General features: G+C 52.8%; 8 protein-coding genes across 8 annotated transcripts; 3 read left to right on the forward strand and 5 right to left on the reverse strand.

The window, feature by feature from the left end:
• Window positions 1–297: 297 nt before the first annotated feature.
• On the forward strand, window positions 298–1,529 carry J4E87_004772 (uncharacterized protein; the record flags this gene model as incomplete). The annotated part of the gene is made up of 2 exons (XM_049376390.1): window positions 298–600; window positions 675–1,529. 2 exons carry the CDS (start codon window positions 298–300, stop codon window positions 1,527–1,529), a joined length of 1,158 nt encoding a protein of 385 aa, XP_049233901.1.
• A 587-nt stretch (window positions 1,530–2,116) lies between these two features.
• Window positions 2,117–3,385, reverse strand: J4E87_004773 (uncharacterized protein; the record flags this gene model as incomplete). The annotated part of the gene is made up of 1 exon (XM_049376391.1): window positions 2,117–3,385. The coding sequence occupies one exon, from the start codon at window positions 3,383–3,385 to the stop codon at window positions 2,117–2,119; it is 1,269 nt and encodes a 422-aa protein (XP_049233902.1).
• A 2,052-nt stretch (window positions 3,386–5,437) lies between these two features.
• Window positions 5,438–6,575, forward strand: J4E87_004774 (uncharacterized protein; the record flags this gene model as incomplete). Its single annotated transcript, XM_049376392.1, has 3 exons — window positions 5,438–5,681; window positions 5,747–6,096; window positions 6,147–6,575. 3 exons carry the CDS (start codon window positions 5,438–5,440, stop codon window positions 6,573–6,575), a joined length of 1,023 nt encoding a protein of 340 aa, XP_049233903.1.
• An 830-nt stretch (window positions 6,576–7,405) lies between these two features.
• J4E87_004775 (uncharacterized protein) lies at window positions 7,406–8,446 on the forward strand (the record flags this gene model as incomplete). The annotated part of the gene is made up of 3 exons (XM_049376393.1): window positions 7,406–7,808; window positions 7,863–8,122; window positions 8,177–8,446. The coding sequence occupies 3 exons, from the start codon at window positions 7,406–7,408 to the stop codon at window positions 8,444–8,446; spliced, it is 933 nt and encodes a 310-aa protein (XP_049233904.1).
• A 5,575-nt stretch (window positions 8,447–14,021) lies between these two features.
• J4E87_004776 (uncharacterized protein) lies at window positions 14,022–14,969 on the reverse strand (the record flags this gene model as incomplete). Its single annotated transcript, XM_049376394.1, has 2 exons — window positions 14,022–14,779; window positions 14,834–14,969. The coding sequence occupies 2 exons, from the start codon at window positions 14,967–14,969 to the stop codon at window positions 14,022–14,024; spliced, it is 894 nt and encodes a 297-aa protein (XP_049233905.1).
• Window positions 14,970–16,423: 1,454 nt separating this feature from the next.
• Window positions 16,424–18,386, reverse strand: J4E87_004777 (uncharacterized protein; the record flags this gene model as incomplete). The annotated part of the gene is made up of 2 exons (XM_049376395.1): window positions 16,424–17,098; window positions 17,151–18,386. 2 exons carry the CDS (start codon window positions 18,384–18,386, stop codon window positions 16,424–16,426), a joined length of 1,911 nt encoding a protein of 636 aa, XP_049233906.1.
• Window positions 18,387–19,937: 1,551 nt separating this feature from the next.
• On the reverse strand, window positions 19,938–21,206 carry J4E87_004778 (uncharacterized protein; the record flags this gene model as incomplete). Its single annotated transcript, XM_049376396.1, has 2 exons — window positions 19,938–20,736; window positions 20,800–21,206. The coding sequence occupies 2 exons, from the start codon at window positions 21,204–21,206 to the stop codon at window positions 19,938–19,940; spliced, it is 1,206 nt and encodes a 401-aa protein (XP_049233907.1).
• Window positions 21,207–23,613: 2,407 nt separating this feature from the next.
• J4E87_004779 (uncharacterized protein) lies at window positions 23,614–24,717 on the reverse strand (the record flags this gene model as incomplete). Its single annotated transcript, XM_049376397.1, has 1 exon — window positions 23,614–24,717. One exon carries the CDS (start codon window positions 24,715–24,717, stop codon window positions 23,614–23,616), a length of 1,104 nt encoding a protein of 367 aa, XP_049233908.1.
• Window positions 24,718–24,806: the final 89 nt, after the last annotated feature.

Genomic DNA, 24,806 nt, shown 5'->3' on the forward strand with positions numbered 1-24,806 from the left:
CTTCACCTCGTTTCCGTTTTCTCACCCACACACCTTTTACCTTTACTTCAAAATCACTCGAGACTCACGCGATCGCAACCGCAATCGCAATGGATCAACCAGCCTCAGGCAACCACCACGACCCTCACGCGATGGCATCACAAGCTGACGCCAAGCCGACCGCTTCGACCGGCTATCCGGTCGCGTATTTCCTTTGCGATGGTGTCACTGAGAAGATGCTCAAAGCGAGTCCCAACCATACTCACCACATACAAGCCCCACGCTAACTCCAACCTCCTGCTCCAACAGACCTCTCTCATGCTGTCCCGCGTGCCCAAGCTACGCAAAGCACGCATAGCCGGGTACCGACGTTCCGTGCGCTCCGGCGACGGACCCAACACGCTCGCATTCGATGCGGTAAACTTTGGTGAGTGGAGCGGCGAAGAAGTCGTTAAAGGCGTTGTTTTTCAAGCGTTCAATTTGGAGGAGGAGCGTCGTGTGATTGAGTATGCGGGTGGTTCTGGCGAGGTGAAGCAGGTGGTCATGAAGGTTGCTTGTCCGAGTGTGCTGGGCCTGGCGGGAAAGATGGAGACGGTGCTTGGGAGGATCTTTGTTCCTGAGGTACGTCGAATTTTCTTTTGCTTGGCCTTGAGGAGGGGGTGGAGGCTGGCTGGTAAGTTTGCTAATATGTATAGGGCGATGGCGATACTCTTGTCGGGAGTGAGGACAGTAACCGCAGCACGATGGCTGTGGATGGCGATCGCAACGAAGAGTACATCGACGAGTTCAGCGACGAGGACTTCTCCGAGACCAGCTCGCAGGCTACCGTCGAGGGTCACCCGACTCCACGTATCTCACCTTCGATCTCGACTCTCAACGACGCGGACGTTCCGCACAGGTCTCTAGATGAGCTTCCGCTTTCTGCCATCAATGAGCACCCAGCGGATTCCATGATCGAAATTACCGACTGGGCGGCTACAAGACACGTTGAGGACGTCAGCCTGATCGAGGAGCCTGAGCAAGTTCAAGATGTAGAGGAAATCGAGGTCGAGGAGTCCGACGAGTCCGAGGAAGACGACCAGGAGACTGAAGGCGCTCAAGAGACGGAGGAACCCGAGGCTACCGAAGACAAGACCGATACCGAGTCCATGAACAGCACCAGGTCTCTGAGGCCATCGGATTTCCAGAGATTCCTCGGCGCGACTTCCGCACGGGAAGTGCCCTCACCTTGGCAACCAACCGTTCCCTGGCGCAAAGAGTCCGCCTTTGAGCCTATTCGTAACCATATCGTACGCACTCCCAGCCAGTTCAGCGGTACTGAGACTAGGAGACGTAAGACCAGCGACAGCATCAAGTCTCTCGTCGACCACTTCGAGAACTTGTCACCAGCGAGCACGCCCACCAAGGACAAGTTTGGCAAGGACGGCTCTTTCAAGGACGGTTCTATCAAGGGCGGTTCGATCAAGGACAGTTTCATTCAAGACGATTCTGTCAAGGACGCCTCTATCAAGGACAGCGCTGTCAAAGACGATTCCATAAAGGATACCTGAGCTACGCACCATACTCGCGCACTATACAACAGCACCGACTAGCACTGCCACGTTCGTTGAAACAAAAGTTTCTTTGGAAGGAGGAGGTATATACGAGTCTGGATGTAGGACGATTGGTATACGAGAGACTTTGTGTGTCTACTCTGCGAGGAGGGGTTGGTGTCATACTTGTATTTCCCTGGCAGCATCACGTGTACTTCTGCTTGCTTGCTTGCTTAGTTGCTTGTTTGCTTGCCCACGGGAACAGAATACTGGGGCGTGATGGTTGACTCTGATGCATGACGCAGGATGGAGGATCATGTACTTGTTTGCTTTAGAAAAAACTTTGTCACCATGCCCTATTCCGCTTACTCTGAACCCTCATGTGAAGTCCATGTATCATGCAGATAACTTCAGCCATTTTCACCCAACGGAGGACTTCACGCGACACAAGAACATTTACTTGAGTTTCGACACCATTGAAGGTATCAAGAAAAGTTTGATTGTAAAGATCTACAAAAGAAGAGAATACGACTACCGAAAGTATCACGCATCAACAACGATGAGATCTACCCTGCACCAAGGCTCAAGCCTATAGGCCTACCACTCTAAGCGCGGCTGAAGCACTTAGTAACCAACTCGCGGTCAGTGGAGCCGTTAGGCGTCAAACCAAGCACGTAGCTCTGATCAAACGCACCAGCCGACCAGCCAATGTAACCAAGGTACACATCGCTGTTCTTGTTCAAGCTATCGAGCGCAGCGCAGACATCCTGCTCGCACGACGCAGTGTTGCCACCACCAACCTCAGACAAGATAGCTTGACGCTTGTTGTCGCGGAGCCAGGTAGCGAGGGGGACGAAGGAGTCCTCGACGTGGTCGCTCGTGCACTCGGCGTGGGTGCCAGAGTTGTCGCTGTCGAGGTAGCGGTGGACGTCGAAGATGAGCTTGTCGGTCGTGCCGTCGGCGTCCTTGACCTTGAGGAGGGAGGGGCCGCTGGCGGTGGGGAAGGTACCGGCCGATGTGTAGTCGGTACCTGGGAGGAGGATCATTTGCGACTTGGCGCCGGCCTTGCGGATGGCGGTTACGGCGGCCTGGCACGAGTCGGCCCATGTGGACATTGTGAGGTCGTGGGGCTCGTTCATCAGGCCGAAGGCAACGTTCTTCTCGGACGCGTACTTGGTCGCGATCTTGGTCCAGACATCCGCGAATTGTGCGTTGGTTGGGCCGCCTTGGCCGACGATCTGGCCGTTCCAACGGGCGTAGTTGTGGAGGTCGAGAAGGCAGACTGCGCCGGTGGCCAAGCAGCCTTGGACGAGCTTGTCGTAGGCAGCGCTGACGGTGGCGTCGAGGTTACCACCGAGAGTGTTGCCGGTAAGATGCTGCCAGCCGATGGGGAGACGGTAGATGTTGAGCTTGTCGTCCTTGGTGAAGTGCTGCATTTGAGCGATGCCGTTCGCACCGGGGTCGACGTAGGCTCCGCTGCATGATCCGGATGTGTCGCATCCGAAGTCGAAACCAGCGATGTTCATACCGGCGTACTGGGTCTTTCCAGAGCTGGCTGCCGCGTTGGCTGCGACGGCAGCCTTGCTGGGAGCGGCAACAGCTACTGCTGCTGGAGATGAGGTCTTAGCAGCGGGTGCCTTGGTGGCAGTCATCATGGTTGTAGGAACAGGGCTTGCTACAGGGCTTGCTGCACCGGCACCGGCACCAGGAACACACTGAGAGTACCAGTCGTTCTGGACCTCACAGTGGTATCCGGAGACACATGCGGTGGCACCGGTGAAGCCCTTTCCGCCACACTGTGTGTATGCTGCGCTCTGCGCAGCGTAGGCACCGCTTGCTGCTAGAGCAGCGAATGCGAAGGAGTAACGAGCCATTGAAGCGAAGTCTAGATAAAGGGAGTAAGGATTGAAATAGATGAAGGAGTGACAATGCGGTCTAGCACAAGGAGAAGTAAAGGATTGAAACTTCACAAATGTGATGGAGAATGATAGAGAGGGTGGGTAGGTAGCGCTTTTATCATCTCATGGTAAGAGTAGGTACTCCAAGGGTCACGTCCTTGCGCTTCCAACCCGTTCGAGACCTACATTCCAGAAGACGGCGTAGCGGCACGTAGTCTCCGCATTGTTCCCACCGTTTCACGATCATTACCGAGAAGCTCGGTGATATTGAGTGGCTGTGAGCAAGAAACACGGGAGATGGGTCGCTTGTGCGACGTTCCCGGCATCTGGAGCTGTCAGTGCTGTCATCGGAGCCTTCGGAGGGCGGCGGCTAGTCCAAGCGAGATGGTCGACCCGCTTTTTGGCTTGCTTTCGAACCCGGTGAGCGGTTTCGAGCCCGTTCGTGGTGTTGGAGTGAAACGACTAGGCTGGGTTTTGTGGGGAACGGCGTAATGTTTCTTCATTTCGCCAAGATGAGAGGGGGGTGACAAGCTTCAGGATTCACGGAGAATAGAAGCTTGGTATGCTTGTTCAACGACTCATCGTTATGTTGAAAGGCATGTTTTGAGAGGTGCAAGAGAGAAATATCTGGTCCTCGTGGCACAGTGATTAAGATGTCGTACGTCCTTGCGACGTGGAGTTGGATCGTCCAAGTCGTGGGGTGAGCCGCGGTCCAGGTACCGCCGGGTTACAACCGGTGGAAGAAGTCGACATCGTGGAGTGCTTAGTTTGTTTTACAAACGTGCACATTCGTAACGGGTAGACAGCGATGATCTCATGTCATCATGCCGTACGGAAAAATTACGCGTGCTTCGTGGCTGCCATTCTGTTCATCTTTCTGGTGTCGCCTTGGAAATCTGAGACATCCTCTACCGATCTTCATCCTCGGCTTCAGAACGTGCCGATGCGCAAAGAAGTATTCGGACACATTCACACATCTTTGTGATGTCTGTACTCCACAGGTGCGATTTATTCTCCTCTGCTGACCTTGCCGCCCGTCCTGGAAAGCATCTATGCCGTCGGAAATAACACCACCACCCGTGCGCCATTATCTTCTTTTTCTTCATCGTTGCCGTCGTCTATTCCCTCATATCCATGTGTTGGTAAGGACCCAGCCGCAGAGGCATCAGGTTTCGCCTCCTCATCAACCACGTGCCGTTTCCTCTGGTCATCGCGGTGTTCTTCTAGCCCTTCCCATTACGCGGTGGAACGGATGGTTGATTGTTCATCGATGCTCGCATTCGTCTCATTCCTCGTTCCAATGTACCAAAACTGGATCACCTGCATAGGTTGGCAAGCCTAGTCAAGCGCGGTTAGCATGTCTTCCGAACATCTTATACCTGCGACCGTTTGCTGTTCGAGTCTTACCTTGCAGGAAGAAGACTGTTCTTCATGGGAGTAGCAAGGTCGGAAGAAACTCGGTAGCGTCAGTCACCTGACGCCATGGTCGATGATCTGATGCGATAGCCTATCCCGTAAGGTCCTTCAGTGTCTCTTCAACTGATAGAGTGCTCGGGAAAGACTAGAGAAGCCTATCGTAATTCTGATCAGCATTCTGTACGTGCGATAAGTCTTTTCGTCGGGTTTGATCTGGTATGGACATTGCAAAACCTTCACAGCTTGGATGTCGTTGAAAGCCGGTCTCCAGAGGGCAAGCCACAAGGCTGTGTAGTGCTAAGGCTACAATCATCGACCAGAGCCCTTGAATGGAGTAATCTCAAGCCTGAAGGCATATGTCGCTGGTGTTCGTTCGGCCCAGCAGCCAGCATGTCGACCCCGCCTTTCCCAGAACAGTTAGCTTGTGTAACCTGGTAGCCATCCACATGCATTGTAGTGAATATAATGCGCTTCCTAGCCTTGCGACTCTTATCTTTCTTCCTCATTTTCGCTCTCAGATCAGTGCGGATTGCGAAATCGACGAGCAGGTCCCAAAGCACGTTCAGGATATCCCAGAAATAAGCCAACCATCGATTAACCTTACTTGACGCCATGCCTATCGTTACTATCAAGCCCGGTGCGACCGTTTTCGTAACCGGCGTGAACGGGCTCGTAGGAAGCCATATCGTTGATCAGCTACTGAAGCGAGAATACAATGTTCGCGGTGCGGTGAGAGACGCCGAGAAACACAAATACATGACCGAGTACTTCAACGATAAGTATAAGAAGGCGAGATTTGAGTTGGTCGAGGTGCCGGATATGACAGTCGAAGGGTGCTACGATGATGTTGTTGATGGTATGTCGAAACGAGACTCATTAGTGATGGCTTGGACTCCAATACTAAAGAAAATTGATTTGTAGGTATTGAAGGCTTCGTCCACGTCGCATCGCCGATCGGAGGCATTTCTGACGTCAATGAAGCGATCTCGATTACCGTGAAGGCAGGTCTGAATGGTCTCCAGGCTTGTGCTAAGGTACCCTCATGCAAAGGCTTCGTCTTCACCTCGTCATCCCTTGCCGCAACGTTTCCTCATCCAGATGTGGAATTCTCAATCAATGAGAACACATACAATGATGAAGCGCTGAGGATTCTGGAGAAAGAGCCGGGTAAACCAGGGCTGTTCGTCTACGCCGCCATGAAGACCGAGACCGAGAAGGCGATGATGAAATGGATGGAAGAAAACCAGCCCGGCTTCGTGTTCAACCGGGTTGTAAGCAGAAATCCCAATGCTCCAGAAACGCCATCGCTAACCCCAGATAGTTGCCAAACGCCAACTTTGGCCCTGTCGTGATCCTCGAGCATCAAGGCTTTCCTTCAACCATCGGTTGGGCACGTGCTGCATGGGAAGGCGAACAGCTCGACTTTTGGACAACTTCCGTCGGTCCACAATGGTACGTCCATCCGGTTGACTGCGCGCTCGTACACATCTCCGCGCTGATCCACAGCGATGTTGAAAATGAACGTCTCTTTGCTTTTGCAGAACCGTGGAGCTACAACCAGATGTTGGATATATGGCGTGAACTGTATCCTGAACGGAAGTTTCTGGACAATATTGAGGGCATGGGTGTTGACCGAATGACATTGCCAAATGCCAGGGCTGAGGAAGTCATGAGCTGGCTGAAGGGCCCGGGCTCGGGATGGGATAGTCTCGAGAAGGGCTTGGGGGAGATGACTGAAAACTGGATTTGAGGGCCTATTGTTCTGTAAGTCGCTTGGTATGCGACTGTCATCAGCTGTGTGGTTGCTTAGCAGGCTTACCATGTTGGCAATGAAGTCATGTCAATCCACGTTCCTCGAACACGTCCTGATCGTATCTCCTTCCGTCATTCAGTGGGTAAAATCCTTCTCGTTTTCGAGTCAAACGCGCCGATACCATGAGATTCTTTGCGCAACAGAGGATGGAAAATTTCGAAGCGCGGCCGCGGCAACCCAATCCTGTACGTCAAGCCACTACAAGCCACGACCGCTCAGGGCGCAGGAAAATTAGACCCTTGTCCCCCGCAGAAGTAACCTACGATACGCGGGGAGGAAAGTTGGGGTTGGCGAAAGCAGGTTGCCAAGTCGTGGGGTTATTCGTGGGAAAATGTCACCAAGACGAGGCGTTCACTTGGCGACGCATCTCATAGTCTGGGGATACATCGGTTAAATCTGCGCCAAGTTTACTACACCACGGTTCTCGCATCGTCATTCACGGAAACAACCTGGATGCCAGTTCTTCCGCTGGCTTGGAGGCTGTGATGCCGGGGTAGCTTTGTGGAAGCTATGACCCTGTGCAGCTACATGAGCATATGGAAAACGGTCGCGCCAGGGTTGTAAGTGGAATCGCGTGAGAAGAATGCGCGTGATGAGGCTTCTGGACGGATGGAGAGCTGGGCGAGGAGGTGTTGTAGGTGATATAAAAGCTAGGGCAGCTGCAAGCAATGCAAAGTACCTCTCCTGCATCTCGACAGTCTTCAATTGACCTAGAATCTCAGTCAGAAGAGCTCAAATACCCTCATACTTCACAGCCAGTCGTCGCGATGAAGCTCTCTACCTCTGTTATCCTCCCTCTTCTTCCTGCGCTCTCATCGGCAGCAGTGATCCGTCGTCAAAATGGCGATGGACCCCAAGGAGGCGCAGACTCCACTCAGGGCGATCTCGGTGCACGACCTCTTCCACGATTTCCCTTCCCGGTTACCAAGTTCCCGGTACCGACTGAGACGGTCGTCCTCAACGAGACCATGTACATTCAGCCCGGTCAGGTCTTCGATGGGCAGATGAAGCGTTATGAGCGCGTGGAGGGCTCGTGCAACGAGCAGGCCGAAGGAACAGATGCCGATGCTGTTTTCAATCTGCTACCAGGAGCCACGATCAGGAACGTGGTCATCGGAAAGCACCAAAGCGAAGGTATTCACGCGCTTGGCGATGCATGGGTCGAGAATGGTAAGCTCTGAGACCAAAATTGACCTGACCAGCATACTAACGCTTTTATGACAGTCTGGTGGGAGGACGTGTGTGAAGATGCCCTTACATCCAAAGGCCTCAACACACAGCTTCGCGTTATCGGGGGAGGTGCGCGCTCCGCAACCGACAAGATCTTTCAGGACAACTCGCTAGGCGGAAAGTTCAACATCACTGGATTCTACGCCGAGACCTTCGGCACCTTCTACCAGTCGTGCGGCAACTGCTTGAACCAGGCGAAGCGTAACGTCACCATCCAGAACGTCATTGCCGTCAATGGTACCAGAATGGGCATAGTAAGCCCCCAACGACCTCCTTTTTCATAGTTCATTCGACTAACACGGTTATAGATCTCACCCAACTACGGCGATGAGTACCGCATCAAGAACGCCCAGGTTGTAGACGTCGAGCGCTGGGTCGACAAGGAGATCGGAAACAACGTTCAGACCGTCCCATACACTGTCGGAACAGGGCCGGATGAGAAGTACGCGCTGTACAACTTGACGCGTGACCACCTTACCGACTTCGAGGGCGAGATCTTGAACCAGTATGTTCCGGAGAACCCGTATGAGTGGCTCGAGGAGTTCTGGCCAGAGGGTACTGGTGCCGCGAGGGAGTAGAGCGTTATGGTAACGATCTAGTCCACATAATTAATAATGAGAGCATTTGTCGTTAAAACCCTCGTCAATGAAGACTCGCGTGTGGGCGCATTGGTTGCTGTGCATCCCAGCCTTGTGCATGGCATACCGGTACACGATAGGTCCACTAGGTGAGGTTTTCGGCGGTGCTACCATCATCGCAGGAAGGTCGTCCCAACAGGCGTAATTGAAAGATTTTGTGGCTGACGATAGATAGAATACGCGTGAAGACGCGGGCGCGCGCGCGAGCAGGTGTTTCTTGCCAGCGAAGATCAGGCTCGAAGCGGACAAGGGCCTCAGAAGCACAGACCTCCCGGCATCCGTCCCGCCGAGCCTGCGTCCTTCTCCCTACTCTCACAACGCCGCGAGAATGGAGGCATACAACAAGGCTGGATCTGTTATGACGATATTACTCGACCAGGATATGCCGCCAACGCATATCTATCAGGTGCTGCAGGTGGCGAGTGGCTGAACACTACCCTACAACTTCCCGCTTACCTGGTAGCATTCTCAGCCTAAGGCATAGTACGCCTCCAGGCAGTTCGATGGGTATAAACTGCTGCTAATCCTGCCTTTGCTCATTGCGACAAAACTTCGGGGCAGAATTTCGCGTCATTCTACATTTGAGCTCCGCCCCTGAGGCTATAACCCTTCACGGCCATACGGCCTCTGGCCAATCATTGCCTAGACCTCGTCCTTATCGACAGGTGTTCCTCCCCTCTTCTTCAACCGACATTTCGTTTTCTCTGACTCCAACTCAATCACCCTTGGGTTGGCGAAGCCTCATAGTCTTCGCCATCACTCGCCATCTCGCGAGAGCCATATCCCACTCAGTATCGGACTACATCACAATGTCTCACGCCTTGTTCGTGTCGTGTAACCCAGTCTGTCCACGACAGTCGGGGAGGCAATCACAGCGGTGTTATCTGTTGCTGTTCGGGTTTCGTTTCGCCTTACGAAGTCGAGTATAATGTCAATCCTGTCATTCATGCTCCATACGTGCGTCCAAACATACCACCGAGCGAGCAATTCATAGACACAAACTCTACGAACGTGTCCGAACCCATCTCAATCTACTTGGAATCTCGTCATCTGTCTGTAGTAGGCCTGGAAGACCAAGCGACTGGGACGCGACTGGAGCAAGTCTCGGAAGCCTTTTCCAGCATTCAACCACAAGTCGAACCCACAGATCATAGCCTTGTTTCCTCTCCTTCCACACTTTCGGACCCACCGGAAGTTTCTATAATACCCTTTCGAGACTCCACCATCAGCTGCGAAAGTACCCCTATTGCAGGGATCTGGTCGTCGCCCTCAAACGGCAGTATTGCGGATAGCGACTTGAGCGACTCAATATACCCTACGGCCATCATCGATACCAGTGTTGATCATATTCCCAAACATTTCTCTTCACGCTCCGTTACTCTTGAAAATGAAGACAAAATTACCATCAAGAGAAGAAAGGACGTCAAATTCCAGCCACTCCATTGCAGCTTCTGCGACGATATCTTCCAGCGCACATGCGAACTGAAGTGAGCACAGAAAGCCCAACTCTCATGGCGACTGCACTGACCATCGCAACATTAGCAAACATGTCCGCCGGAAACATGAAAAGCGACACCGCTGTGCTTATCCCGGATGCTTGAGCGCTTTCGGTCTTCGCGCAGATCTGGAACGACACCGCCAAAGTCACGAGTCATCAGGCACCCGGAGTCGGGTTCGATGCCCTGAACCTGACTGCAAGAAGTCATATCCAAGGAAGGACAACATGCTCAAGCACTTCAACAAGAAGCACACATGATCAGTTACGCTCTACCATACCCATGGCCTCGCCCTACTCGGAGTAACATTACCTTTCCACTCGAACAAGCTACTGTACGACACGCTTCGGTGTTGCTTCTCAAGTTTAAGCCTCATATCTTGAGAAGTTCCAGAACTGACACTGCGCCGCGATAGATGCAACAATCGTAGGCGCGCATTCTCCAATTCGTTGGTTCTTTACTCCGCCTTCTTTGGAAGTTACCCGCACCCACGACTTGTGGCCTATTCTCGAACGCAGAACTCTCATTTGCAGATGCTTTCCGATTTCTAGTTCTTATATACCCCTGTATCTCTCATTTCGCAATTTAGCACATGTAACGTTTTCATTTTCCGATCCCCGTCCGCTCTACTATAGACAATTCAGCACCCTCAACTTAGCATGAGCTCATGGCTACGAACTCACATATTGCACTTAACTTTCCTAATACAAAGAGCCTCCATGAATGTTTATTGCAACGAAATGGCTTGCCTTCTACGCATGACGTGAGATTAATGATGCATTTTCTCAACACGCTAACAAGAGTCAGGCCCAAGAAGAAATGCACCAACACCACGATCATATTTCGCAAGCAACCCTTTCATCCTTATTCACGCAAAGAAAGACTGGATACTTTTCACGATGCATCCCGTCCCCACAATCCCGCCGTCGCCGCCGCCCTAGCTTCCAAGTTCCTCCGCGGCCCACACCCCGCCCGAAAATTCTCACCGCACCATCTCCACCATCTCCAACCATCAACCAACATCATAGCTGTTATAATTTTCGCTCCCTCCATCAACCAATCAAATACCAACGGACAGATGGCCGGTAAGCTCAACAACACTCCTCTGTCTCCCTGACCCAAAATCTGACAAAATTCACAGAGCTGGTTATGGCGCCAGGTTAAGGTTACTCTTAACATTACTTCCTGGTCACGAAAGTGGCGTGGGTTCGAGTCCCACTCTGTTCAGCATTCGTCTGGCTATAGTCAGATATCCCAGGTATTCTTTTTTGGTGATTTTTGGACATTTTTTGGAGGTTTCGGTGAATGGGCATAACAGACGCCACGACACGGCGCCAGCCACCTGAAAATCTTGTAAAACAGTTCGTGAAACAGCTCTGATCATCAGGTCTTAGCAGATCTGTTCTGATCTAATTTTGATAGCCCGCTGGGATTTTGGTGCCAACAGGCAAAGAACATGTTGGAGGTTTCGTTGTTTTTGAACAGCGAACTCAGTCGACACATTGAGATCATGTTTGCGACTTTAAACTGAGCCTCATCTCAGCCGAGAAAGAAGACATTAAGGGTGGCGTTGTTTATTTGAGTAGATAGAGGATGGGGATCAGAGCGTCCACATAGCTTCATAGTCACATAGTTTTGAGGAGGACAGAAGGCGCCAGCGACACATAGCGAAGTGAACAGTTGCTTTTTGGAGAAAGGAGGGTAGTGGTTGGAATGAAGAAGAGAAGGAGGAGGGCAGGTAGTATGTTTTTATATGCGCAGAGTCAGAACAAAACCCACGTGCGGGATGTGACACTCGCACGGAGAAGAGACCATTTTTTTGATGCGCCCGTTTTTGAGTTGAGTCGCGATTCTCTCTGAGAACAGAGACATCTAAAGTGTGCAGTGTTGTTTCTGATAGTAGTAAGTATTGCTCGGGGCGTCCACATGCGAAGCGTGTACCGAAGTTTTAGGAACACAGAACGCGCCCGAACTCATGAAGAGGACTGGGGGCAATTTTTGGAGAGAAGAGAAACTATTTGTTGGAATGAAGAATAGAAGAGGGTGTCCAAGTGACGGATATTCCTATGCGCAGGAAGAGATGCAAGGAAAGAGATACGCGGGATGTGATCTTGGCGTTCAGGGAGGACGGCCAGCATGAAAGGTAGCGTCTTCGCTTTTGAATTGATTTGCATTCCGCTCGAAGACGAAGATATGAGTGGTTGTTCTTGGAATTTTTGGTAATAGTAGGGACGGCGCAGAGCGTTTATATCGGTATTTTGATGGAGTTTTGGGAGAGCGAGAGACGCAGCCAACATCGAGTGAGCCGTTACATGTTTTGGAAAGAACTGGAAGAGTTGGTGTGATGAAGAAGAGTAAGTGTCGTCCAAGTGGCAGGTATTTATGCTCAAGAAGACCCGTGCGACATAGCTTTCTTGAAGGTCGCGTTTATTGTCATCGGCGAAAGACCTCGTGTTTTTGGGATTCATGTTGGCTTTCAGGTACGTTTTTCAACGGCAGGCGCAAGACATTCCTCTTTTTCTTGATCTTTTGGATGGAGAAGATGACCGAGATATCTCTCATTTCAAAGATGTTCGCCGCCCGTCCAAGGAGGCAGACATCGGGAAGTGATAAGATGTTTTCGACAATACCTAGGTAACAGGCAAGGTCTGGAGCGACAACATAGAGCGAGATCCAGAAACTTTTGGGAGACGCGGAAGAACGACTCAGACATGATCCAGTTGAGTGTCATTTTCGGAAAATCGAGAATAGGGCGGAGTATGAAGAAGAGTGTGAAGGTGTGAGCGGGTAGATATTTATACCGACACCAAGACACTATGCGCTATCGTGTCTTGTAGAGGCAGTGCCGCTCATAAAATAGTTGAGGTCTTCTTTCTGATGTCCATAAGTGGACTGTCCTGTCTTTTTTTGGTGACAGCAGGCGACAGACATAGCTTCTTCGAATAACCGTTTTCGCACAGAGAGGACCATCGATGAAAGCACTTTGCGTTTTGGTAAGAGTTGCAGATCGCAGCGGGTGGAACATGAGTAATAAAGACCATACTTTGAAAGGTAAAGCTCATAGCGCGGACTCTCCACATGGAAAGCAGCTTGGAGCTTTTTGGAAGAGGAACGTCCTCTCCACACATCAACGCGGCGAAGACGGTTTTTGGAATTGAAGGAATGGATGTAGATGTAAGGAAGAGAGTCAGAACTTAAACAGGGGCTATTTATATGCAGATGAAGACGCACAGGCCGTCATCTCGTCGCACAGATTGTGGAAAAGTGATGATGGCGATGATCACTACCGACCGGAGAAGCTGCACCTCCGCTGTGAAGAATGGAGGGTATCATTGTCTCCTTCTGAGTCGCTGTATAAGGATGCTGGCTTCAAAGCGCACGAGAAATCTGATGAAGAGAGGCGTGTGTATGACAAGTAGATCATACGAGTTCCGTTCGACTAGTAGTGTTGCGAAAGAATCCATCGTCTGTCCTGTTCCATAGATTCCGTTAGCTTGCACATCTCACAACAACCTCCCCACGTGCGAACCCTCAAACCGAAGTGAAGTGCTTAACATATTTTATCATTTGTTTTCCCTCTTTTCAATCTAAATGACGAAGATGCTAGCAACACTGCCATCCCTTCACATCCATCCAAACATATACATATCCCCCCTGCATACCCATCTTTACCTCGAAGCAATCCAAGTATTACATATCTTATACTCTCGAGCCAAATGCAGAACACCATTGTTTCCAATCAAAGCCCCATATAACAACTCCCAAACACCAGATGCCTCAATGGCCCCAAAAGGATTGTGACGATGCTCCCGTATATCACTCCCCACCCTCAGCGCCCGAATCTTTTTGTAAATGAGTGGCAAAATATGGACAGATGTGAAGATTGGCGTAAAAAGAAAGTGTTTTGTGATATGCCGTAATCGTAAGCGGTGAAGCGTCGAGTTCTTGCGTTTTATCGGTCGGATTTGCCGTTTCGTAGATCTACGTGTACGTGTACGTGTATCGAAGAGGCGCTTCATCTACCAGACACCAAACTGGTACGTGAAGTAAAGCATAGAGCCAATCGTCGTACCAGTAGTAAGCAGCATAGCAGCAAGTGTCTTCTTCTCAGAAAGCGAAAGCGCGCCGTTGCAGTTAGGGCAAGTGTATCCATCCTTGAGCGAAATGTACTCTTGCGGCAGGTACATGCCAAAAGTGAAGCCAGTGAAGGCTCCAAGATATCCGGGCCTCGGCGCAGCAGTAGCGCTAAGATCCGAGTCGTAGATGAGCAACTTGTAGTTCTCGGTCAAGAACGGTGCCTGGCCATCAGGCGTGTGCTTGGTATCCCAGAGAACCTCGGTTTGCTTTGCGGAGATGTTGACGGCGATGGTGTAGGTGGCTTGGTTGGCGGTGCAGGAGGCAAGGACGTCGATGGCCGAGGGGGTCACGGAGAGGGAGGTGTAGTTCCAGGCGAAAGTTACCCAGTCGCCGACTTTGTAGAATTGTGTTCCGGCGAGGGCGTTGGGGGTCACCATTGTGAGGCCACCGGCGGGAAGGCGGGCGTCGAAGCTGGTGGACTTTGAGCCCTTGCCGGTGGTCTTGGAGCCGCTGGGCTTTTGGGTGCCGCTGGCGGTTTCCTTTGCGGTGCCGGAGGACTTGTTGTCGTCGTTGTTGTTATTGTCGTTGTTATCGTTGTTGTTGTTGCCGCCCGTCTCGGTGGGTTTGTCCGCTGCGGATGTCTTCGCGGGCTGTGTGCTGGCGGGTGCGTCGGAAGCGTTGTCGTTGTTGTTATTGTTGTCTGAACCATGGCATTAGTACTCAATCATCTCATCCTGAGTTTGACCAAACGTACTGTTATCCTGACGTCCCATGAGCACGTTCTTGACATCAGTCAACCCATTAATGTTGTCGAATGCATGCTTGACGTTCATGGCATGCGTAACCGACGACATGGCCACCACGGCAGCGAGGAGCTGAGACGGCCTCATCTTGTCCAAATGATGCCTAAACAAGTCTCCTTTGGTCCTTCGAAGCTCCAAAAACGTGTGTACCGGCTAAAACCTCGTTTCGCAAGCGGGAAGAGTTCCTCGTGGAATCTCAGGTATCGTACAACTCTCAGGCGTGACGGGACGGGAGAGAGAAGAAGAGCTCCGGAGGCGACGCGACACAAGTATTACGCGGAGAAACGACGAATGGATATTACAGTAATAACACCTCTCCGTCCGTATAAACGAGCGACTGGCGAAGGGTGAAGATAGGCGACGGGTTCGAGGTAAGCGATAAAGCGATTGATGGTTTTTGTCTCAACGGCGGAAGTGAAAGGAGAGGTTTGATGGTCTCAGCTTCGACTTGTTAGCCCAGCCCAGCTCAGCAGCACCAGCCCAGCGGCGGGCGGCGGCGAATGGGATACAAGCAGGGGGCAGCCCGAGAGACACTAGCGCTAGAGGGCAATGCAACCCTAAATATAACATGAGGGCTCCGCAACACGATATTGTTCCGAGGAAAGCATCAATGCGCCCATCGTATTCTGGGCTTGGACATTACGAGGACAAGACTTTTCGAGGAGGTGAACATGTCATGGACCGTCACTGCTATGCCTCGTGAGAATATCGTGGAGTCGACGGGCTGCTTACACGGCCTTGTCATGCAGCGTTGCGCGTTCCACGCACGAAAACGATATTCTCGCACGTCCGTTTCCCGAGCGATGGGCGGGCGGCGCAGCCATCATCGACTTGTGGTCTGGCCACTCACATCCCGCCTGCTGCACCTCCGCTGCAAACATCACAACACAGCACATCATGTCACCTCACCCCATCTTCATCATCATCATCGCCATCATCGCAATTGTGGAAGAAATAACACATAACAGCAGTCGGTCCGCGCATTACTCACTGAAACCGTTGACTGCGAAGATTTGGCCAGGGTCCCCCTCGTCGATCGAGCCTCACGCACCAGGGTCTAGAAAGGAGATCTGTGGGTATGCCCGATGAGGTCGATCACCCAAAACTTGGTAGGCGGGTTTACCATCTTTCTTTTATTCGCACTCATCTTGCGATAGTCTGATTGTAAGTACTGTGAGTTTAGGTGTTGTTTGGGTGTTCGCCGTTTAATCACGTTGGATTACTGATGGTATACCGAGTGGCAACGTGCCCATGACCACGTGATTCCAGCACCACGGTACTTATCGATATACGTATTTGTCATGGCAGCTGGTAGTTGAACAAAAGAATGTTCTCATCAGCTTGTTGAGTCCGAGAATGACTGTGCATAACGAGCGTCACGTCGATGCGAAGTGACTTGTCCAAGACTACACCCACACTCAAGTATCGAATCGTATTACATCTAAAAGGGTATCCGCATATATCCAACCCTCCATATGAAGTCAACCGAAAGTATAAATCAGAAAGTCTAAAGAAACATCGCGCGTTTAATCAGCTTTTCGTCACCGCCGTCCCTCCCACCATGCCTTATCCTTCTCCCTGCGATGTGGCATACTCTCCCTGATATCCGTCTCCCGATCACTCGCAAACTCGACACTGCGTGCGCGACTCCTACTGCGCGGTCTCTCAATCTTCGTGGTACTCCTTCGGCTAGGCGGCGCGCGGTCCTCGGCCGGGAACGTCGACCGCGGAGAAAACGTGTCCCTCCTCGCTTTGCGCGTGGAAGTAGGACTCGTAAGTCCGCCGCCAACTTTGCTGTTTGAGAAATCCGCAGAAAGAGGCCGTGCAGTGCGGCGTTTACTGCGGGTAGTAGCGGTGGCAGGTGGCTTCTTGATGTAGTCGTAGGTAGCTGGATCACGTTTTGCGAGTTCACGTTCTAGGCGCCAGAGAGGGGCTTCGGGGAGGACTTTGACGGCCATGGTGTCTCTCCATTTGATCTTCCAGTAGACTTCTGCGTCGCCGGCTCGGGAGTTGTTGGCACCGTAGTCGACGACGAGTTTGTAGCTGTCGGTTAGGGCGCGGGCTTCGTAGAGGCCGCGATCTTGGATTCCGGGGCCTTCGAGACGGTAGCGGGTGCGGACTGAGGGGTGGATGTATTCGTTGGTTTGGCGGAGGGGTCGTTCTGTTGAGCGGCCTGAGAAGGGGTCTACGGAGGTGTATTGGCCTGGTTTTCGTTGCTATCATTTCTGTTAGTACGTATGCGTATGACTGCAAACGATTGAAACTTACAGTACTACCACCGATTGCAAAGGCGCCCTTCAGCTCGCTATAGATCTTGCCGAAACTCCATGGTCGGATCGCACCTTCCTCTTTCTTGTAGTACTTCTCGTTCAGATCGTCTTGTTCAAACAGATACTCAGACCGCAGATCCAGGAATGGCTCGAGTTGACTCATCATCCATGCAAGACTGATATTCGCAATCTGCATGTCGTCGTAGCCACCACCAACGTTTGCGTGCGCACCTGGGAACCATACTTGGCGGAGCGTCGTTCGGTTACCCTCAGGCTTTTCCCAGACGGCAGGTGAAAACGACGACCGATTCTCATCCAGAGCCAACGCTTGAAATGCATTTTCAATACAGTTAGACAACTTGGTGTCGTAGAAAGTCGTCGCTTTTGACTGCTTCATTTGTAAACCCAGGCGCTGCAGCTTCCCGATCCGCGGTATGCCGAGACTGCCAACGGTGTCCCACACCGCTATGCACTTGATTGGAATGTCCAGTCTGGTCAATCCTCTGCGTTCCAGTTCTTCCGCGTATCGTGGGTCATCTGCGCTTGGTTTCCGCGGAAAAGGTACGTCCTCGTGCTTTGGGCGGTAGTCAGGGTTCCGCCGATTTTGAACATCTTCGTACACTTCTGGTAGCGTGTTCAAGCCCTTCTTTGTGAGAAGACCAATCTCTCCGATCAAGCCACCGATGCTACGCGCGGTGAATGCGCCTCTCGAGAAGCCGAGCAAGAAGATTTCGTCTCCGGGGTGATAGTTGTTGGCAAGAAACGAGTAAGCCTCTCGAACATCATCGCTCAGGCCCTTGCCCGTAGCACCCCCAACCAATCTTGAGAGCTTTCCGCCTTCCGTCCCAAGACCTTGGTGATAATTGACAATCTGCTGGATGCCATCCTGACTGACTGCCTTGATGGCTCTTGATATGCGAGTGATGTTGCTTGGAATGGAAAGAGTACCGTTCTTGGTCCCATCGTCCGAGTTTAGCCAAGTTCCGTCACACGCTACAATCAGCCTCTTGAACATGCCCCTTCCACCGCTGAGTCCAGGTGCGTCGACCATGGGTTCGCGCATGCTACGCACGCTTCTGCTCCTTGCGCGGGGTGCTGGTGCTGGCACATCAATGATGAGTGGTGATTTAGCCCCACTTCGCGGAACATCCACAACGATGGGCTGTGATGTTAACGGCGCTCTGGTGCTCGGCGCCCGACTTCTGCTCCGCGCTCGGGATAGTGCTACAGACATTCTTTTCTTGAGGTTCCTGGCTCTTGCTTGATGCGCCTTTGAAAAAGGCAGTTGCTGTCGTGGAGTAGACGCAGCCCAAGTCCAAGGGGAGTTAGAGCGGGCTACGTCGATATGCGTGAGCTTTTTACGCCCGCGGCGAGGTTTGGCGACTGGCAATGCGGCTAACCCGGTTGTTGCGTATCCACGTGTCGACTATCCACTCTGCTGGTGTTGTGTTGCTGGCAGCCTTGGGCTATGTCCGCGAATGGCCTTTCGTATACCACTGCAAAGACGCCGGAAAGACGCGCTTCGTTTCGTAGCGATCGCACGTCTGATGGGCAGTGGATGAGGGTGTCGCGGATCCCCAGCCTCCTCTTTTCACAATTTCCAGCTCTTCCGTTCCAACTCTTCAAACTTGATGGGCGGGAGTAAGCGAGGCAACGGGCTTCCTCATCAGCCTCGGGAACCTGCAGCAAGCACTTTGACGCAGGGCACAGGAATCCGTGAAACCGAGGGGGTCGGATGGTCAATATGGGAAAGGAAATAGGGCGGACGTGTCGCGCAGCGCACAGCGCACTCTTACGTCGAGTGGTTGGGCTTCGGCTTCAAAGCTTTGCTGTACAGGGCTGGGGGTGCCCAAGTCATTGGACTCGCTTACCCAGCCTCTTGTCTGCGAACATGCGATTACCCCTCGGGATTGTTGATTCTACCAGGCGGATGAGCAGAATCTGGAGCAGCATGCAAAGATTTACTCGTCAACCCCGCTGGTGTGCGCGTGTGCGGTCAAAAGTGAGGCTGTTCTCCAGCGCATCTCGCTCGACCGCAACTTCTTCAACAACGCAGCGCCAAGGTCTCTGTCCCTTCCTGTCTGGGGCTAGGATACACCGCATCGTAGGAGCCGCATTGGGCGCAGATGGCCCTGCCGGTGAGGGCCCAATTTTCGCGCTGTTATGCGTTAGACCACTGCCAGGTGTAGTGTTAGGTGCAGGAAGTGCGCAACTCGGGCGGTGAGCGCAGAGTACGTGTTGGTAGGGGACAACCCGGCCCACCAGCTCTGGTCGGCAACAATCGAGATTGCCGACATCACAGACACGTTCGTTCGAGAGCTTGTTTAGATGAGCTGTTCTGAAGGATATCAACTGTTTTTCAATTTCATGAACTTTTATCTAGTAGTTCCGTTCCTTTTACTTCATTTCTCGTCGCCATGGGCGACTGCCTCATTCTGGAAAATGTCGGCCAACACCTAGTCGCAGATTCGCGCTTTCAGACGCCGAGTAACAATCCAGCGCCTCAGCCAGGCCTCCTGGCTGGTAATCGCACAGCTACACTCTACAGTTATCTTACAGAATTCCTTCCTAGACACCCAGATCTCAAGAACTCCATGCGATAAATCAACATCCCTAGAGTGTGTAGTGCAGCGCGAGCGGCGAAATGGAATCCATCTAGGACATACGCAATGATGAAACGACATGAGGAGAGAATACAATAGATAGGAGGAATAGATGAGAGACGTGCCCCGGGAGAATCGTAAATGTCGTATACAGAGAGAAATCGCGCAAAGGAAATAGCGGCCTAGTAGCCGCCGAAAAGGTCATCAAGCTCGTCAAGGTCAATAAGCTCCGGGCTCTTCATGATCCAGTCGTCGTCAAGCTCGAGTTTTATCGACTTGCGCTTGAGCGACGGCGGGGGCATTTCGATGTGGAGCACGGGTTTCAGCGCGGGGCTGCTGGGTGATAGCGCGCTCTGGAAGGTCATGAGCTGGTCCATCTGGCCAAAGAGGGCGGCTGCGGCTTCCGAGTCCTTTTGAGCAGCGCTTTCTACGGTCTCCTCGACGGAGACGGCGACTTCTTCCATTTTGACGTCGCTCTTTTGTGTTGGCTCGGCAGATGCGCTGGCAGATCGCTCGCGCTCGGCTTCCTGGCTCATCCGGCGTTGCTGCAGGAACGACGCAGTCTGGGTGAACTCGCGCTCGTCCTTTTCTAAAGGCGGCGACTGAGCTCGGCGGTTGTGCGAGATGTTTGCAGTCGTGGGAAGATGGCTCTGCTTGGAGAAGGGGTCGCTGTCGTGACTGTCGTAGTCGGACAGGTCTAGCTCGGGCGACGGTGACATGCGACCTCTTGACCTCGCATCCGCGTCCTCTTCTTCCGAAGTTGCGGACGACAGCGATGGGGTGACGATGCGTGGTGCCATTGCGGTGCTAGTTCCGTCGGCTGGGATAGGCTGATGCGGGCAAGTGGAGAGGAAGTAGTAGACACGCTTGGGGTGGGTACCAACGAGCTTCTTGTCGAGGGGACATCTCGACAGGGCTGTCCAATTGCGCTTGAGGTAGGTCGCTAAGCGTGACGAGATAATGGCAGCTGGGTTGGCGGAGCTAGAGTACGTCAGCATGAGTAACTGGTGGTCAGGGCGTGGATGGATAAAGTTTGGTACGTACCTCTCAACAATGGGAATGATGGGCGATAGAACGAGGGCGAGTTCCTTCAGCAGGTGGGGACGGTTGCCTGTCTTCTGGAGCTGTTCGATAACGCCGACCACGATTTCGTCGTCGATGCCCTGGGTATCGATCTTGGTCGTGCCGGACTCGCCGCCTGGCGACGGTGGCGGGGTGTCTGCCACCCGGCCTGAGCTTTTGGGTCGCTGCTCATCAAGGCGCAGTGCGGCGGGGCGTGATGGCGAGGGGAGTGCCGATGAGAGAGAGCCGGAGTGGGAGCGTTTCTGTTTCTTTGCGGCGTGCTGGCCGTCGCTTGTCGAAGGCGGTGAGCGCGCGGATCGCGGTCCTCCTGGCAGCTGGATGCCGAGCGACGGCAGCGACAGCGACTTCCGGCGTGTGTTGTAGGGCATCGTGGGAGCGGCGATGCAGTCGCAAACGTCGCGCAGGGAGAGAGGAAGGAAGAAGGGAGGCTTCGGGGGGACAAGATAATTATTGAGGCTGGCAGAGGGTGTGCAGCCAAAAGTGTTTTGTTACTGCGCGAATGCCAGGGTCGTCGATTGGTCCGGTAGGAATGCAATGCAGCCTATACCACCAACGCTGCCGCCGAGATGCAGGTAGCGTGCGCTTCTGTCTGCACTGCAGGCTTTGGCGTCGAAAAGAGCGCCTGATTATTGCGAGAGATGTCTGGCGGTGTTGAATGCTGAGTGGCACCCGTCCTGTCGCAGCTACGCGGCTCGCCTCCTGAAGAGTGAATACGTAACTCGGCGATGGCGCCCGGTTGCCTTGAGCTCGAACCAACAACTTATGGCAACACAATCAAGTGCTGCGCCAACACCACGGGAATCAGGAAGCAGAAACAGAGAGAGGCAAGGGGAAACGGAATGGGACAGGACAGTTGATGTCGGGCCCTGATGTAGTTCGAGGGGTGGTGAAGGAAGAGGGGATGCGACGAGGGAAAGAACGGAGGCGTAGTGGAGCACACAGTGAAGAAGGAGCGACTAGGCTCCGGTAAGAGACCGTGCGTCTAGTAGGGTGAATGTATCCAGGGATCGCCTCTTTGGTTATGACAGCATACTACTTTTAGAGCCCGTTTTTGCTTTGTTGGCCAGGGGCTAGAGCCTAACGCTCCTATCAACATGCCGTTGCCTGCCTGCATGTACCACACGGTAGAGTCCTCTAACGTAGGTACTTACTCGCCGCACACTTCTAGGCACAACCTTCCGGCAGCCTGTCCAACGTCTTGTATGGGCTTCGTTGTCCTGACCAATCCCGTTGATCTGGGCCGTCTGTGTTGCACCTCTGCCCGTGTGAAGCTTCGGGCATCAGATGGTCTCAGCTGAGCCCGGAGCAGTGAACACCGCACTTGGATCTCTCTACATCTTGCTCCGAGCGCGCAATAAGTGGCACATGCTAGACGGAGCTGGTAAGGATGCTTCCTTGCCGACAAACCTCCGCCAACGATTACGAACGTCTACTGCCCTGAGACGGCTTTCCCGCAACTGATCTCATGCTCAACACGTCTGGTTCGAGCATCGCGCATCCTTCCCACCTGCAATTGGGCGGGTCATCACAGCTGTCTCGCACGCTGACCGCTATAATATCTTCCGCGTCTCCAAGCACTCAAACGGCCACGATGCGAGTGGACGGGCGCTGGCCATGATCTGATGCAGCGTGCATATCATCTCGTTCCAGAGCGGAGACATCCCTGTTCTGAGGTTTCGCCTAGCCGTCAAAGTGGATTTAGCCTCAACGCTGCAACCGGGATGCCCCAGGGCGGTGAGCACACTTTTCTCGAATTTTTCTTTAACGGAAGTTTTCCTACTGGCATGCGGCCAACCCTCGGCAGCGTTAATACGCGAACGACAAAAACCGTTCTCAGCACATGTGGCTTGATTGCTGCTTGTTCATTGATAACTCATCGATGACGAGCGGCATTGATGCCCGGAAAAAGCACAGTGATGATGGATGCCGAGCTGGATCTTCTGGCACATCAGTTTCATCAGCCTCCACTCCGCATTGCGACCACACCCCCAAACATTGCGCACGCGAGTTGCCATCACTTCCGATGGCTGCGCAGGGATTGTGCATACGTCTTTACCCAATGGAGACAGGCGCATGGAACCAGGTCCGGTCTGCATGCGCAGCACAGCGTCACCTTTTGTGGGGAACTGGAAGGTATGGCGCCGCACTTGTCCTGTGGGCAGACAGATTCACGGATGCGCTACGTATCTTCCCCAGACGAAGTGTGGACTGCATGAGGAAGTTGGCAAGTCGTGAAAGACGGTGAAGATGCATTGTTTGTTTGCTTGTTCCCACACGCAACCTCGTCGACACTGATAAAGATGCATGTCAGCCATGGACGTGTCGTTGGGTGTGCTCGGCATGATGATTACGAGGTGCGAGCCCATCGTGCTCAACGGTATGGCATCAGACCCCCAGACGCACATGCAAACGCATGGCGTGCCCGGATGATAAGACAGAACAAAGTTCGGGCGAGCCATGTCGCGTTCCAGTCTGCCGTGACGCGATTGTGCTTTGCCCATGATCCCGACCGCAGATCTCGCTTGACCTTCTGTTGGATCCCAGGTTATCGATGGTCGCGATCTGGAAATTGCCGCTTTGGGCCTTCCCCTCCTTCTGCCATAACGCGTAAAGTTGACGTCGTTTGAGACAGCACCAAGCTGCCTGATAGAGCGCAGCAACTTGGGTAGTGGACTTGGAGTAAGTTTAGGCGCACTGTCTATAATAGCGGCAAAGCCGCAACATTTCGATCATTCTCGATCATGGTGAATGTGGGGAAGGTGACACGGCGACTTATCATCTCCACAGTGACCACCAGGACTTTTGTGTTACCGGGGATCCGGCTTGTGCAGCAAGCGGCTGCTCGACTGCGGTGGTCTCGGCCAATCTTTGCCGCATGCCTTTCCTGGGCCTCAACTGTAACCACCATGTCGTGCCGAAGTTGTAGCGCTTCATGTCGACAACTTCCAGCCCGCTTTCTTCGACAATCTTGCCGATATCTTTGTTCCACCAGCAACCATGTTCGTCCGCATGGGCTGGAGCTGACTTGTCCAGTATGTTGTTGAGCCACTCGTAATGCGACTTGCCGTGCTCTAGAAGCAAGATCTGTCCATTCTCATTGGTGCATGACTCGAGATTCTGGAGCAGCTTCACGGGCTCGGGCGTAGAGCAAAGTCCCATTGTCTGTATCACCGTATCGTAGCCAACTTGGGCATCAAATGGGGGCGTAATCGGATCTAAGGCAGATCGCTGCTTGAAGAAGACACGGCTGAAGTACTCCTTGTGCGTGTCGTTCCACTTCCGCCTTGCAACAGCCAGCATGGGCCCACTCGAATCGAGCAGCGTCACCGTCGCACATTGCTTGGTCTTGTAGTATGGTATGTTCCTGCCCGTACCAACGGCCACCTCTAGCACATGTCCCTTGGCCATGGCAGTGAGCTTCTTGCGCTTAGAAGTCAATAAGAGCAGCATCTCAGACGTGTCCACCTTCTCGTCATAGCCCTCAGCCTCTTTGTCGAATCGATCGGACAGGTCTTCAGGTAAGTTTCCCAGGTCCGTTTCCTGCGTCAAGGAAGCGTAGAGCATGGTTCCGTATGTGCCCAATCCAAATGCGATCAACCCAATACCGAACATTGGCCATTGTCTCGCTCTCCGCAGTTTTGCCTGGTGCTGCGCCGACTTCAGTTCCTCCTCTGATAGTCGTTGTAGATCTGAAAGTCGTGGACGTGCTGCCAACACTCTCTTCAGTGCTTGTTCGGGTGTTTGGTTCCTTGGAGCATATAGCGGTACTTCGTTATCGTGTTGCGCTCGTTGTATTCGTATGTGTTGTGGTATCGCGGGCTTCGACGGTATCGTGTGCTTTACGGGGAACGCCTTCGGGGGCTTCGGTAACTTTGCCATTGCGATACAGGCAGACCCAGAATAACTTAGTAGCGGATGACGTTGAGGTGCGATTGGTGAGGCTGACGATGTCGAATTGAAGCCTCAAA

The sequence above is a fragment of the Alternaria ethzedia genome, assembly GCF_023757985.1.
Source record: "Alternaria ethzedia strain BMP 0044 chromosome Unknown scaffold_9, whole genome shotgun sequence".
NCBI classification, from domain to species: Eukaryota; Fungi; Ascomycota; class Dothideomycetes; order Pleosporales; family Pleosporaceae; genus Alternaria; species Alternaria ethzedia.